Below are 15,339 nucleotides of genomic sequence, written 5' to 3'. Positions count from 1 at the left end.
TATACTGCTGGGTAGATTCATCTATAATAATACATTATCATTAATTAGTTGATTTATATTTGTATTAATAATCTGAATCTGTTAAGTAACAAAAGATTTCAAATAGGGCTGGGCGATATGGAGAAAATCAAATATCACAATATTTTTGACCAAATACCTTGATATCGATACCGCAACGATATTGTAGTGTTGACTATTGGTGCTTTCACAAAATGTTTACACAATGAGATTTTAGATAAATAATCATCAGTAATGTGGATATAATGATAAGTGTGTAAAGGCAAATAACAGAACAGCTAGAACAGTCTGGTAAGTTCAGAAAATGACATCACTTTACTGTAATGCAGCCTTTAAAACCATGAAAAGACAACACTTATGCCATATTACGATATCCAAAATGTAAGACGATATCTAGTCTCATATCACGATATCGATATAATATCGATATATTGCCCAGCTCTAATTTCAAATAATGTAGTAAAAAGTACAATATTTCCCTCTGACATGAAGTGCAGTAGAAGTATAAAGTAGCATAACATGGAAACACTCAAGTAAAGTACCTCAAATTTGTAGTAAATCCACCACCTCTGGAAACCGGCAGCTGCAAGAAAGCTCGGAAGAACACGTTTATATATGTAGAATTATTAACGGTTATGTTAATTTGTAGGAAATGGGTTAAAATGTGTAAACGCATGCTTTGGTCCTTTTTTAAAGGAGGGTAAAAATGAACTAATGTTCCCCGACCAGAAGACCATTTCTAGCCATGAGTCCCCGAGAGATTTCAACACAGCTCGTATTTTGTGTTTGTTTCGTCAACATCAATGTTTTTAAGAAAGAAGGAATTTGACTCGAGCTTGTTGCCAAGATTTTCAGGAGAGGTTTCTCTCTCTGTAATGAACGTGGAAAATGCTTTTATTGCTGTTGTTGTTGTTGCCGACTTATAAAGCTTAATAACCCTCACTGGGTGTAATGATGTTGTTTTGTGTTATATTGTACATCTAGCCTCGTTTTCCTCCCATGTTTTCATCTCCCTTTGTTCTTTTTTCTAAAGACTTCCTCAGTGTTTGTTCACTCTTTGCAAAATTGTGTTTCTCCTGAACTTTACATTTTGGACTTTCGTGGACATTTTTTTAAGAGATGGATACGCCTGTAGAGGATTGGGAGAGATTCAGGGACGCCCTCTGATATTTGTGGAAGTGTTTGTATAAAGGAGCAAACTGTTGTGATAATGTTAGGAAAAAAAAAAAAACTTGTAAAACACTATTCTGGTTTTTGGCTGAAGCTGCTGAGTAATCTGAAGCGAGTGTATGAGAGTGAGTGTGTGTGAGAATGTTCTTCACAAAGCTGAACATGTTTTCTTTTTTTAAATTATTGATTGTACAGTTTCAAGGCAAGGGTATGAAGAGAGAGACTTTTTCACAATAAAACTATTGAATGTCGGAGTCAAGATCTCGCTGTCTATTTTTTTTGTGATTCTTTGTTCGACTGTTGGGTGTTGTTACTTTTGGGGAGGCTGCCATCTACTGGAAGTTACATCACATTTCTCTTCTAGTCAAGACTTGCTTATGGACATCAAGACAATTAGATATTAGTCCTTGTGTTTGTCCACAGTCCACATTAGAGCCAACAACTATATATCTGTGCAGATATCGGGTAAACTTGTCTACATTTTTATCATCTTGTAGTATTTAAATGTCTTAATTTGTGCTTTCTACACAGGACTGTTTTTTGAAATACAATTTCAAAGTTCATGGTTCAGTTTTATAAATAAATAAGAATTGAATAAAGAAAAAAATGTAGTTAGAAAGAAACACTGTCGTAATAATAGCACTGAAGGAACAAAAAGAAACATTTACAGAGGAAAATACACGTGTATGTAACAGTTACACACAATATGTACAATATCACGAAGTTGTAGTGCAAAGAACTGAGATAGAAAGTGGGGCAGCCAAGAATTAGACGAGCCTTTATTGATCCCCAGAGGAGAAATTCAGTCAGTTTTTAATGTCTACGTGCTTAGAAATAAAGCTTTTATTTTGAAAAGAATGCGCTCTGACCGGAAATATTTCATGCCAGCTATACACAAGCGCTAACTTGCCAAACGTTGCACGTCGGGCTGCAGTTTTCACAACAAAAACAGCGTATAAAAACCGAATATCAGTCAGGTCCGGCCCGTAAACGCAACTGAGTGCCCGCGCGCATCATGTCCAGCATTCAGCTTCTCAGAGTGCTCGTTAACGAGCGGCTGTCTGCGGCCGCTGAGGAGATCTTCGAGGCGGTTAAAAAAACCATCGTTAACTACGAGGAGGAGATCCTGCTTTCTAAACGGGAGATCCACCGGCAGCGCAGGATGTTGCGGACAGTTTTACAACCTGAAATAAAAATAAACAAACACTCAGGTTTGTGAATTATTAGCATGCATTCCATCTTTCACCATGTCTGGCTCTGACTATGCACTGAATCGCTATCAACATGAGCTTCGTCAACGCCCACTTTTCTGGTGAAAATGAAGTGGTATCAGAAGTATTTAGTTTAGCTAACTTAGCTATGGCCTCTTGTTTTCCTTTATTAAATACATTGGTAGTTAAATGGGATGAATGCTAAAGCAGGTTTATTACCAGCTTTGACATGCCTCATATTAGCCAGGCCCTTCCGGGGTAAGATGATACCTGCCTAATGGAAAGAACGTCAAGACACCAAACGCCATTAAACAATCTAGCTAAACGTGTAATATTTCATTGTTTATCTGCAAATACATATACCTAATAGGCCACGATTTAAGATATGTGTTTGATTGCACAGATATACATTTACATTCGGCATACAATTGATTCACCAAGCAGCTCTACATTCAGATAAAAAAATAAACTTTTATTGTGTCTGGTGATCACCATCAGCGGTAACAAATATGCTGAAAGACGACTGTCCGGTTGTAACAGGAGTGAATATAAACAAAAATATAAAGTGAGGTGTTTGGATTGGCAGGTTTTACAAATGCCGAATTAGAGATTGCATCCGAATGATTTGGAAAAAGTCATAAATAATTTTCATGATGTTAGCTAGGTCAAATAAAGAGTCATTCATTTGTCACATTGAATGATGTCTGGTGTAACTTAGTAACGTTAGTGAAAGCCAAATCCAATAAAATAATGATCAGCAAACTACTGCGTGGGCAAATTTTGTCACTGTTATAAATAAATATACATTTAATTTGTAGTACAAAAATTCTCTTTACTTACTACAGTGTTATTGAAGCCAGAGTTAAGGTTTGTCATGTGAAAATCACTGTATTACTTCAGGGCCACTGGTGTTGGAAGTAGAGCTGGAATCAACAGAAAGTTTATCATAAACTCTTTGGACTGTAATTTTACAAGCAAAAAAATGCAATTATTTTGTGAGGATTCTTTGTCTTATGTTAAAAACCTTTGGGGTTCTGAACTGTTGGTCAGACAAAACAATCTAACAAAGCAATTCAAGGAGAATTACATTTTTAAAATTAAAAAATAAGCAGCTACTAGTTAGTTGTTACTTAATGATAACTTAGTATTACTTAATATTAAGTTGTTACTTTAAGATACACCCTCTATGCCATATTCTGGTCCATATTCTAGTTTATAAAAGTTTCTTCCTGTTTTTTCCTGCAGGCCAACCACAGCTGGCTCTCTCCGTCTGGGACGAGGACTTGACCTCGGACCAGCAGCAGCAGCAGCAGGAACACTGTGATCAGGAGTGGAGCTCTGGTCTGAACCAGGACCACCTGGAGCCCCCCCAAACTGAGAAGAGCCGGGAGGAGGACCCCTCCAGCAGCCAGGAAGACGAGGAGGAGGAGGAGGAGAACACCATCAGGTTCATTTTCACTCCTCCCTACGTGAAGAACCAGCCTCAGTCCAGTTACCACAGCGCTAAAGGAGAAGGAGATCCTCTGCCGAGCACTTCAGCTGAGCAGGATCAGCCGAAAGTGGAGGACGATGGCGCGGCGTCCTCCAGCTGTTCTGCAGCCGAACACGAAGACAGCGACGAGGAGTGGCAGGGTAGCACGGGATCTCAGAGCGGCGACGGCGACAGCGACAGCGGCCGCAAGTGGAAGGAGAAGAAGCAGCCTCGTCTGCCGACGTCCCCAAAACTGCCCCCGACTAAAAAAGCTAAATCACGAATCTGCTGTAAAGTCTGCGGGAAAGCCTTTCACGCCAACGTCTCTTTGGTGAATCACATGGAGGTTCACCCAAAGGACATCTGCGGCGTGTGCGGGGAATGTTTCGAGACCGAGGAGAGTTTTGAAGTTCACCTGAAGACGCACGTGAGAGCTGAAATCTGCAAAATTTGCGGCAAATGTTTCGGAGCCTCCAGCTCTCTGGAGACGCACATGAGGATCCACACGGGGGAGAAGCCGTTTAACTGCAGCGAATGTGGAAAATCCTTCAACTGTCGCCACAACATGATGCGACACATCCGGATACACACGGGGGAAAAGCCGTATCCTTGCACCGTCTGTGGCAAATGCTTCAATGACTACTCCACGTTGAAACGCCACCTGCTGCTTCACGTGCACAAGAAGAACCATGACCCGGATAACACATCGGAAAATGAAAACGGCGACGACGCCGGGAAGAAGACGAAGACATCATCAGCGAAAAAGCAGCAGACTCGGACCATATGCGAGGTGTGCGGGAAAACGTTTCACTCCGTGGTTTCTCTGGTGAATCACGCCAAAAGTCACGCCACGGACCTCTGCGGCGTGTGCGGGACGCATTTCGACTCTGAGGAAAACCTAAAACTTCACCTGAAAACTCACAAGAACGGGAAGGTCTGTGAAGTGTGCGGGAAGTGTTTCGACAGTCAGGCGAACCTGGAGATGCACATGAGGATCCACACGGGGGAGAAGCCGTTTCTCTGCAGCGAGTGCGGCAAATCCTTCAACTGCCGACACAACATGATGCGACACATCAGGACCCACACGGGGGAGAAACCTTACCTGTGCAACATCTGCGGCCGCTGTTTCAGTGACCACTCCACGCTGAAACAGCACAGCAGCACGCACACCGGAGAGAAACCGCACCGCTGTGAGGTCTGCGGTAAAGGCTTCCACCGAAAGACATACGTTAGGCTTCACATGAAGAGCCACACAACTGAGAAGTGACTGCTCTGTAAATATGCTCAGGTGTAAATAGGCTTAGGCGGTATCTTTTTATTTATTTATTTTTTTTATACCTTCCTGATAGTCCACCAGGGTATTTGGTATATGACGGTATTTGTGTAAAAAAAGAAAACCGTAAAAGCTGAGCTGCTGGTGATAGAAGACATTGTAGCATGTATGGCATTGCCCAGCCTATAATGCTGTGTGTCTAATATGCAATTAGCCCACTTTGACAAATATTGCTGGGTTTAAGTTTGGCCTGTAGAGTAATGAATAAGCAAAACTCGGAGGAGCAGCTAAAATGACTAAAATTATGAAAGTACGTCACTAAAATAAGAATAGTAGATCCACCCCTCGCCCGGACCTCGCTGCTTCCCAGGGCCGTGGACTTAATGCTGGCTGCGCCCCCCCCCCCCCCTCCCTGCAGGGAAGGATGGCTGTCAACGGGGCCGACTGTCCTCAGTGCATCAGGGGTCTGCGGCAATGTCGGCAACCCGCCCGACCCGCTTTTTTTGCCGTGTCATAACCATTCATATCTATAGACCACGTGTGGGAAACCGTGCTCAGCGTGTTCCCCATGCTAGAATTTAAAACCATAATGTAATGCACACTGACTAACAAAAAACAAACAACAACGGCCCAACAACGCGTGATTCGACTCATCGACTTGGGGCAGCCCTATGTATAACACATTTTAGTTTGAAAAACATCTTAAAGATGAGGGGACCTCTAGCTCACCCAGTGTGCGCCCCATGTAGGCTGAGTCCTTGGCAGAGGTCAGGATTCAAGTCCAACCCGCGGCCCTTTGCTCCATGTCGTCCCCCATCTCTCTCCCCTTTCCTGTCTTCAAGCTATACTATCAATTAAAGGCCATAAAAGCTAAAAAATAATCTGCCGGCGTGCTTGCAATACACATTTGCCATCTTTCTCAGCTCAGCTGCCTGCTGTACCATTAGAGACTGATCTCTGGCAGTGCATGCTGTTAAGGAGGAGGGTTCAATTTCAGAGGCTGAGTTCTATCACCATGGGGCATCGGCCAGAATGCATGAGCCACAAGACTTTAGTCCACTTAACAAAGATTTATTTCCACAAAAAGGGTGATACAAATGATAATGATAACAAAACAGACACACATCTTTACTACACATGCTGTGCACTACAATAAATCAACTCAAAACAGCATCTCCATATCACCTTAATAGAAAGAGGAGTGTCTGTATTTTGAAGACTACTGAAAATTATTTCAGTCAAATCCCCTTTGGGATTTCTTAACACCCTGATGTACCTTAATACCTTGATACCATCATGGGTTACTTTTTTTTAAACTGCACTTATCAATTTATTTTTGTATTAACAACGGGTGAAATAATTTGTAATATGAGAAGTGACAAATTATCACCAGGCTCTGCAGTTTGCTACCCTGGAAATCCAGAGTTCTCGCAAGAGCACAATTTGAATTTGCTCAGCGAGTCACTCTGGCATTCAGTGATGATGCTCATTAACTAGGCCGAGCTGCACCAATCACATCGGTGTATCTGATACAGGCGGGCCAGAGGCGAGTTAAACAGATGACGACAGTTTCATCTACCAGCTCCGCTGGTAGCTAAGCGCATGGGGCTCTGGATACGTCACCCCGTGTATTGTTGTGATTGGTCGTAGTGTTATCCAATTGCATGCAGTTGGATTTTCAAATGCATGCTTGGTGCTGCCCCTCGAATTGGGCCATTTTCATTACTTAGTGCCAGACCCTTAATCTTTCGGATTTGGGTCTGGATTTCCAGGCTAGCAGTTTGCTGCCATCAGATTGGAAAATAAAAGTAATCCAGGTTTAAAGCTGTATTTATGGTTTTTGGCCACTTGGTGGCAGCAGAATGTGCTTTAAACACAACTAATAATCCCCTTATTAAGGATGTATGGCAAATGTGTTAACAATTAGCTGCTCATTAACACATCACTCATTTGGAGTCGTGTTAATGTCCTCCTGAAGTCCAGTATTCATTCTGCCACTTCAACTTCAGTTTATTTACATCACATACAGAGTCTCTTTACAGGTTAAAATATAACATCAGACACAACTGTGAGACCTCACATGTACAAATACACACACAGAATCCCAAACATGCAGTTGAGAGTGTTAATATGACAATAGGATTGAATTTAGGACATTTTAAAAAGTTCATGCAGCATCAGTGATCGAAACGAGGTAACTGCTGTAGTTATCAAAGTAGAAAACAGTTAGCCATAACACAGAGAAGGAAATGTGTTTTTAGGCCTAGATTTAACAATCTCAGCCAATGAGTTTTCTGTTGCACGATTAAAACAACTTTTAAACGTACACGTTCCACCAAAACAAGTTCCTTCCCGAGGCTATTTTGCAGCAGCACCGCGGCTTTTCCCGGTGCTTAGCGCCACCCAAGACGATTGTGATTGGTTTAAAGAAATGCCAATAAACCAGAGCACGTTTTTCTCCCGTCCCGGAATACTGTGTGGACTAGCCAGACCCTCCTCCGCAGCGCTGTGGAGGAAGGTCTGGCATAGCGAGATTAGCAGGGTATTAATCTTTTGGTGCTCTAGTGAGTATTTGTGGCAGCAGAATGGTGTATGTGGGATTGAGTCAAAAAAAAGTTGTGTGGGTAGTGTGTGAATGAAGGAACATGTCAGCCAGGGCAGCAGTGTGGCTCATTGATGTGTTTTTGTGGCACAGAGATAAAAGAGCTCAGAATCACCTTATCTGTTAAATAAAGTGCTTTAAAGTTTGTTTTTGTTTTTAAATCAGTTGTTGAAGAGATGTAATGCCAACTTTTCTAATTTATTACATACTGCATACTTTTCTATTTTTTTATTATTTCACTCAGATTTCATTCTGAATATACTTCATATTCTCCTCTCATATTAATGTTCTAGAATAAAAAATGTGTGTTGCATCATGTTTAACGCCCTCCATGTATTACTGTTTACTGCAGCAACAATGAAGTCCCCTAAAAAAACACACACAATCATGATGCTGTGTGTAGTTTAAATGCAGTGTGGTAACAACGTGCCTTTGACCGATGTAAAGGATTTAAAAAAAATTATCTTCTCATTTATGGCATTTATTCATCAGATGATGCCAAAACTTTAATGCAACACTAGAGAATGTTTCCTGCTTCGGTCCCCCTACAGGTTGGAAGCGGAATTGTCCCATTATGTCTCATTCGAACTACAGATCCGTTACCCAATCTGGCAAACTTGCATAGTGCGGTTATAGCCGGTAGAGAGCCGCAAAGCAAATGCAGAAGTGCCGTTCACCTTGTTACGAGTTGATGAACCACTGAAACGAATTTGGAAACATTTTAAGTTACAAAAAGTTCTCTAGTGTTGCTTTAAAAATCCTCTTGGAATATGGAGATTATCTGACGTGTTCACCCAAAGATGAGCTGTGAGACTGACATTGTATCAACATCCAGCTGTTTTAATAAACCTTCACTGTATGACTTATTATTTATGATTTATTCTAGAATTCACTTTCTGTTGAAGAAGTGAGGAGCTGAGTCACAGAAGAAACATTTAGAACATATAATAGTAGTGTAAAAACTTTCGGAAGCATGTTTTCTGTTTCAGTTTTGTTTTACTTTAAAACCATCGCCAGGAGCAGGATAAGGAGTCAGGAAAGAGCTGCTTGTAAATAGACTGATAATGTTGTAATGTGCCTAAACCTTTAGTGCGACAGAACGTCAACATATACAGCTGGCAACAAAGAACAGTTTTTAGGTGAATTCATCTGTGGAGCAAAACAAATTTCAGGAATGATTTCCTTGGATGGGAGAAAAAGTAGAGATGGCATGCAAGAAAAGTCCCTGGCCAGATGTTTCTGTTACTTGGTCAGTGTATGAAGTCTCTTGGCCACCTGAAAAAGTTTTGCAAAAATACTACAGTGAGGAAAATAAGTATTTGAACACCCTGCTATTTTGCAAGTTCTCCCACTTAGAAATCATGGAGGGGTCTGAAATTGTCATCGTAGGTGCATGTCCACTGTGAGAGACATAATCTAAAAAAAAAAATCCAGAAATCACAATGTATGATTTTTTAACTATTTATTTGTATGATACAGCTGCAAATAACTATTTGAACACCTGAGAAAATCAATGTTAATATTTGGTACAGTAGCCTTTGTTTGCAATTACAGAGGTCAAACGTTTCCTGTAGTTTTTCACCAGGTTTGCACACACTGCAGGAGGGATTTTGGCCCACTCCTCCACACAGATCTTCTCTAGATCAGTCAGGTTTCTGGGCTGTCGCTGAGAAACACGGAGTTTGAGCTCCCTCCAAAGATTCTCTATTGGGTTTAGGTCTGGAGACTGGCTAGGCCACGCCAGAACCTTGGTATGCTTCTTACAGAGCCACTCCTTGGTTATCCTGGCTGTGTGCTTCGGGTCATTGTCATGTTGGAAGACCCAGCCTCGACCCATCTTCAATGCTCTAACTGAGGGAAGGAGGTTGTTCCCCAAAATCTTGCAATACATGGCCCCGGTCATCCTCTCCTTAATACAGTGCAGTCGCCCTGTCCCATGTGCAGAAAAACACCCCCAAAGCATGATGCTACCACCCCCATGCTTCACAGTAGGGATGGTGTTCTTGGGATGGTACTCATCATTCTTCTTCCTCCAAACACGGTTAGTGGAATTATGACCAAAAAGTTCTATTTTGGTCTCATCTGACCACATGACTTTCTCCCATGACTCCTCTGGATCATCCAAATGGTCATTGGCAAACTTAAGACGGGCCTTGACATGTGCTGGTTTGAGCAGGGGAACCTTCCGTGCCATGCATGATTTCAAACCATGACGTCTTAGTGTATTACCAACAGTAACCTTGGAAACGGTGGTCCCAGCTCTTTTCAGGTCATTGACCAGCTCCTCCCGTGTAGTTCTGGGCTGATTTCTCACCTTTCTTAGGATCATTGAGACCCCACGAGGTGAGATCTTGCATGGAGCCCCAGTCCGAGGGAGATTGACAGTCATGTTTAGCTTCTTCCATTTTCTAATGATTGCTCCAACAGTGGACCTTTTTTAACCAAGCTGCTTGGCAATTTCCCCGTAGCCCTTTCCAGCCTTGTGGAGGTGTACAATTTTGTCTCTAGTGTCTTTGGACAGCTCTTTGGTCTTGGCCATGTTAGTAGTTGGATTCTTACTGATTGTATGGGGTGGACAGGTGTCTTTATGCAGCTAACGTCCTCAAACAGGGGCATCTAATTTAGGATAATAAATGGAGTGGAGGTGGACATTTTAAAGGCAGACTAACAGGTCTTTGAGGGTCAGAATTCTAGCTGATAGACAGGTGTTCAAATACTTATTTGCAGCTGTATCATACAAATAAATTGTTAAAAAATCATATATTGTGATTTCTGGATTTTTTAGATTATGTCTCTCACAGTGGACATGCACCTACGATGACAATTTCAGACCCCTCCATGATTTCTAAGTGGGAGAACTTGCAAAATAGCAGGGTGTTCAAATACTTATTTTCCTCACTGTACAAAGAGACACAAAATGACTAGAGATAGTGCAAAACCACCACAAATGAATGCAAACCTACTAAAAATAGGTACAAAAAAATCAGAGATGTGAAATGACTACAAATAGATGCAAAACAACCCAAAATGAGCAAGAGGAGATGCAAAATGACTAAAAGTAGGTTCTTTGAGTTTGAGTGTCTTGTTCCTGTCTTTTCCCTGACATATAAGAACTGTACATGTCCGGGCCCAGGGGTCCATTGTTTTACAATCTGTCCATGACAGTACCAATACAACATTAAACAGTAATAAGTAAGCAAAAGAAAATAGTCCAGTGGTGAGTTGGGTCAGAGGGTGGGGGAAGACTCTGGACAGACCTGGTAAACCCAAACGGGTAGTGCGGGTGAACTGGGAACGTCTGGAGGAGGCCCCTGTCCGACAGACTTTCAACTCACACCTCCGGCGGAGCTTTTCGTGCATCCCTGTGGAGGCTGGGGGCATTGAACCCGAGTGGACAATGTTCAAAGTTTCCATTGCTGAAGCTGCGGCGGGGAGCTGTGGTCTTAGGGTCTTAGGTGCCTCAAGGGGCGGCAACCCACGAACACCGTGGTGGACACCGGTGGTCAGGGAAGCCGTCCGACTGAAGAAGGAGTCTTTCTGGGATATGTTATCCCAGAGGACTCCGGAGGCAGTTGCAAGGTACCGAAGGGCCCGAAGGGCTGCAGCCTCTGCCGTGAAAGAGGCAAAGCAGCGGGTGTGGGAGAAGTTCGGAGAAGACATGGAGAAGGACTTTCGGTCGGCACCAAGGTGCTTCTGGAAAACCGTTCGCCACCTCAGGAGGGGGAAGCGGGGAACCATCCAAGCTGTGTACAGTAAGGATGGGACGCTGCTGACCTCAACTGAGGAGGTAATAGGGCGGTGGAAGGAGCACTTTGAGGAACTCCTAAATCCGACTAATACGCCCTCTATGGTAGAGGCAGAGCTGGAGGATGATGGGGGATTGTCGTCAATTTCCCTGGTGGAAGTTGCTGAGGTAGTTAAACAACTCCACAGTGGCAAAGATGAGATCTGTCCGGAAATGCTTGGAGCTCTGGGTGTGGAGGGGTTGTCTTGGTTGACATGCCTCTTCAACATTGCGTGGAAGTCGGGGACGGTGCCTAAGGAGTGGCAGACCGGGGTGGTGGTTCCCCTTTTCAAAAAGGGGGACCAGAGGGTGTGTGCCAATTACAGGGGTATCACGCTTCTCAGCCTCCCCGGTAAAGTCTACTCCAAGGTGCTGGAAAGGAGGGTTCGGTCGATAGTCGAACCTCAGGTTGAAGAGGAACAATGCGGATTCCATCCTGGTCGTGGAACAACGGACCAGATCTTTACTCTCGCAAGGATCCTGGAGGGAGCCTGGGAGTATGCCCAACCGGTCTACATGTGTTTTGTGGATCTGGAGAAGGCGTATGACCGGGTCCCCCGGGAGACACTGTGGGAGGTGCTGCGGGAGTATGGGGTGAGGGGGTCCCTTCTCAGGGCCATCCAATCTCTGTACGACCAAAGCGAGAGCTGTGTCCGGGTTCTTGGCAGTAAGTCGGACTCGTTTCAGGTGAGGGTTGGCCTCCGCCAGGGCTGCGCTTTGTCACCAATCCTGTTTGTAGTATTTATGGACAGGATATCGAGGCGTAGTCGGGGTGGAGAGGGGTTGCAGTTTGGTGAGCTGGGGATCTCATCGCTGCTTTTTGCAGATGATGTGGTCCTGATGGCATCGTCGGCCTGTGACCTTCAGCACTCACTGGATCGGTTCGCAGCAGAGTGTGAAGTGGCTGGGATGAGGATCAGCACCTCTAAATCTGAGGCCATGGTTCTCAGCAGGAAACCGATGGAGTGCCTTCTCCAGGTAGGGAATGAGTCTTTACCCCAAGTGAAGGAGTTCAAGTACCTTGGAGTCTTGTTCGCGAGTGAGGGAACAATGGAGCGGGAGATTGTTCGGAGAATCGGCGCAGCGGGTGCGGTATTACACTCAATTTATCGCACCGTTGTGACGAAAAGAGAGCTAAGCCAGAAGGCAAAGCTCTCAATCTACCGGTCAGTTTTTGTTCCTACCCTCACCTATGGTCATGAAGGCTGGGTCATGACCGAAAGAACGAGATCCAGGGTACAAGCGGCCGAAATGGGTTTCCTCAGGAGGGTGGCTGGCGTCTCCCTTAGAGATAGGGTGAGAAGCTCAGTCATCCGTGAGGAGCTCGGAGTAGAGCCGCTGCTCCTTCGCGTCGAAAGGAGCCAGTTGAGGTGGTTCGGCCATCTGGTAAGGATGCCCCCTGGGCGCCTCCCTAGGGAGGTTTTCCAGGCACGTCCAGCTGGGAGGAGGCCTCGGGGAAGACCCAGGACTAGGTGGAGGGATTATATCTCCAACCTGGCCTGGGAACGCCTCGGGATCCCCCAGTCGGAGCTGGTTAATGTGGCTCGGGAAAGGGAAGTTTGGGGTCCCCTGCTGGAGCTGCTACCCCCGCGACCCGTTACCGGATAAGCGGAAGAAGATGGAAGATGGATGGGTAAGACAAAGAGGACACAGACACCAAATAACAAAGTTAACAACAACACTTGAAGGGAGCAGTAATGCAAAGAATAGAGAAACAGCTGATGACTCATGATGTGATACATTTGACCTTTTTGGTAGAATCCAGAAAGAAACAAAGTTTTATGTGTCATCAGTTAATGCAGCTGGGCTCACACTGTGTGATCAACCGCTCTGTTTTAACAGTCGCGTTTCTACTGTCATCATGCTAATATGTTCATGCATCCCTGAAGTAAAGTTTTGTGTGTGTGTGTGTGTGTGTGTCTCTCTCTCTCTCTTTCTCTTTTCTTTAATCATTGACTTTAGGTGAGATCTGAAGAAACTAAACTAGAGCGTGACTTTGTTTAGAGCAAAACAACTTGGAGCAGAAGTGAAATGCTGAGTTGTTCATTTGATGCTCATTCTTTGTTTGATGCAGGGTGAGTCAGAGCTGATGAGCCGTGTTTTATATTAAACTCAGAGGAGGAGGAAAGTATGCCATCCACGCAATGAAGTGTGTTAATAATGAATCCGCACACAGACTTTGAGAATAAAATGGAATGTTGTATGAGTCACAAGAACAGGGGAACCCTTTTAGACTTGATTTAAAATGTAACTGACGCACACTTGAGCAAAGATTGAGGCTGCAGGTGATGCCTCTTTCAAACAAACATATATACACATACATACAGGTAGTTTGTCTGACGTGTTCCAAATGTCCACACCTGCAGGTGGGGCGAAAAGTGAAGCACTTTGGGCTGAATGCTTGCATGAAAGGTGCTTTATAAATAAAGCTCAGTTCAGTTGAGCTGAATGCATTTGACCTAGGAAAAAAGAGACTCATTCAGATATCTCCAGAGAATACTACAGTAAAGTATGAAACAAGTGGAGGATAATCAACCTAACTTCAATTTATTCACTGGGGGTGGCAGTAGCTCAGTCGGCAGGGAGTTGAGTTGGGAACCGGAGGGTTGTGCCAGTTCACTTCCTGGGCACTCCCAAGGTGCTCTTGAGCAAGGCACTGAACCCCCAACTGCTCGGGGCACCTGTCCATCGACAGCTGCAGCCCCCTCACTCCGACTTCTCTCCATTTGTGCATGTATAGGTCCTGAGCATGTGTGTGTATCTCAGGCCTGTGTGTAATGTGTGTTCTAACAACAGAGTGATAACATTGTAATTTCCCTTGCGGGATTAATGCATTATTATTATTATATGACTGAAGACAATAAACATCTATTGATGATTATATACAATAGAATATAAAACTCAAAATCTACCCAACTGACCTTGTTCCTTTATAGTGATGAATATGTTTCAGGCAGCCGCAGTGTCTACCTAACAAAAGCTCCCCTGTATATCTAGGGAGGATCTTCAAGGTCCTTCTAATATAATCTAACTACCGGCTAGCCTGAACCGCCTCATGTGTTTGGCAAGGTTGAAGGTTGCCTTGGCCTTAGACACATACATTTCTTTATAACTGATTCATTTTCTACCACACTGTAGATTAAGTGCTATGCTGCATTGCAACCCACTGATGTGCTTAAAAATATCAATAAAAAATACAGTTGCAGAAAAAAAACAAAGAGAAACATTAACTTCCCTAAAAAAAAACACTATATAATGACATATGATCACTGTTTGGCAATTCTGCACCATTATTGGTCAGGCTGTCATTCAGAGAAATAATCATTTTGAAATAAACTATAAAACAAACAGCTCTTACAGGCTATTCACAATCTGAATTACTGAGGAAAATAGGTCGGTCTGAATGCAGCCTGTCTGCTTCTCAGTTTATAAAAGTTACAGCTACATGTGTAGGGGCTTCCCCTGCACAGGAAACAGGTCAGAACAGGTGGGTGAGAGGGGGCGTTCCATAGCTGTTATATGAGCTTATATTTGATTCTGATTGGACAGAGGATGTGCATTGTTCTCTGATAACCTCACAGCTCTGACACATTATCCTCATCAGCTTCCTGAGTTAATCATTGGATCTGCAACTGGTTTCAGCTGCACCTTCTTGTACTCACTGTGCAGGTAACGACACAATGTTTACAGTGAAATAATTAACTGCTGGAACATGTTGACAGGTGGCTTGTTGTTGAACAGGTAAGCTCTAAAATATAGGATTGCCATGTTTTTTTCTCCTCTTCCTCCTTCTAGATCTGGTCCTTCCTT

General features: G+C 43.6%; 1 protein-coding gene across 1 annotated transcript; it reads left to right on the top strand.

Moving 5' to 3' along the window:
• The first annotated feature begins 1,882 nt into the window (after window positions 1-1,882).
• On the top strand, window positions 1,883-5,752 carry LOC116063759 (gastrula zinc finger protein XlCGF26.1-like). The gene is made up of 2 exons (XM_031318720.2): window positions 1,883-2,399; window positions 3,645-5,752. The coding sequence occupies exons 1-2, from the start codon at window positions 2,204-2,206 to the stop codon at window positions 5,135-5,137; spliced, it is 1,689 nt and encodes a 562-aa protein (XP_031174580.1). The 5' UTR covers window positions 1,883-2,203; the 3' UTR covers window positions 5,138-5,752.
• The last annotated feature ends 9,587 nt before the right edge of the window (window positions 5,753-15,339 follow it).

Source organism: Sander lucioperca, chromosome 21 (genome assembly GCF_008315115.2).
Source record: "Sander lucioperca isolate FBNREF2018 chromosome 21, SLUC_FBN_1.2, whole genome shotgun sequence".
Taxonomy (NCBI): domain Eukaryota; kingdom Metazoa; phylum Chordata; class Actinopteri; order Perciformes; family Percidae; genus Sander; species Sander lucioperca.
The sequence above is the reverse complement of the archived record's forward strand: the minus strand, read 5'-3'. Positions and strand labels throughout refer to the sequence as shown.

What these genes read in the sequence shown, in the direction of transcription:
- LOC116063759 (XM_031318720.2), top strand. Translation starts at nt 2,204, where the DNA reads ATGTCCAGCATTCAGCTTCTCAGAGTGCTCGTTAACGAGCGGCTGTCT. An exon ending in AAAAATAAACAAACACTCAG is followed by an intron (nt 2,400 to 3,644) that starts GTTTGTGAATTA and finishes TTTTTCCTGCAG; the next exon opens with GCCAACCACAGCTGGCTCTC.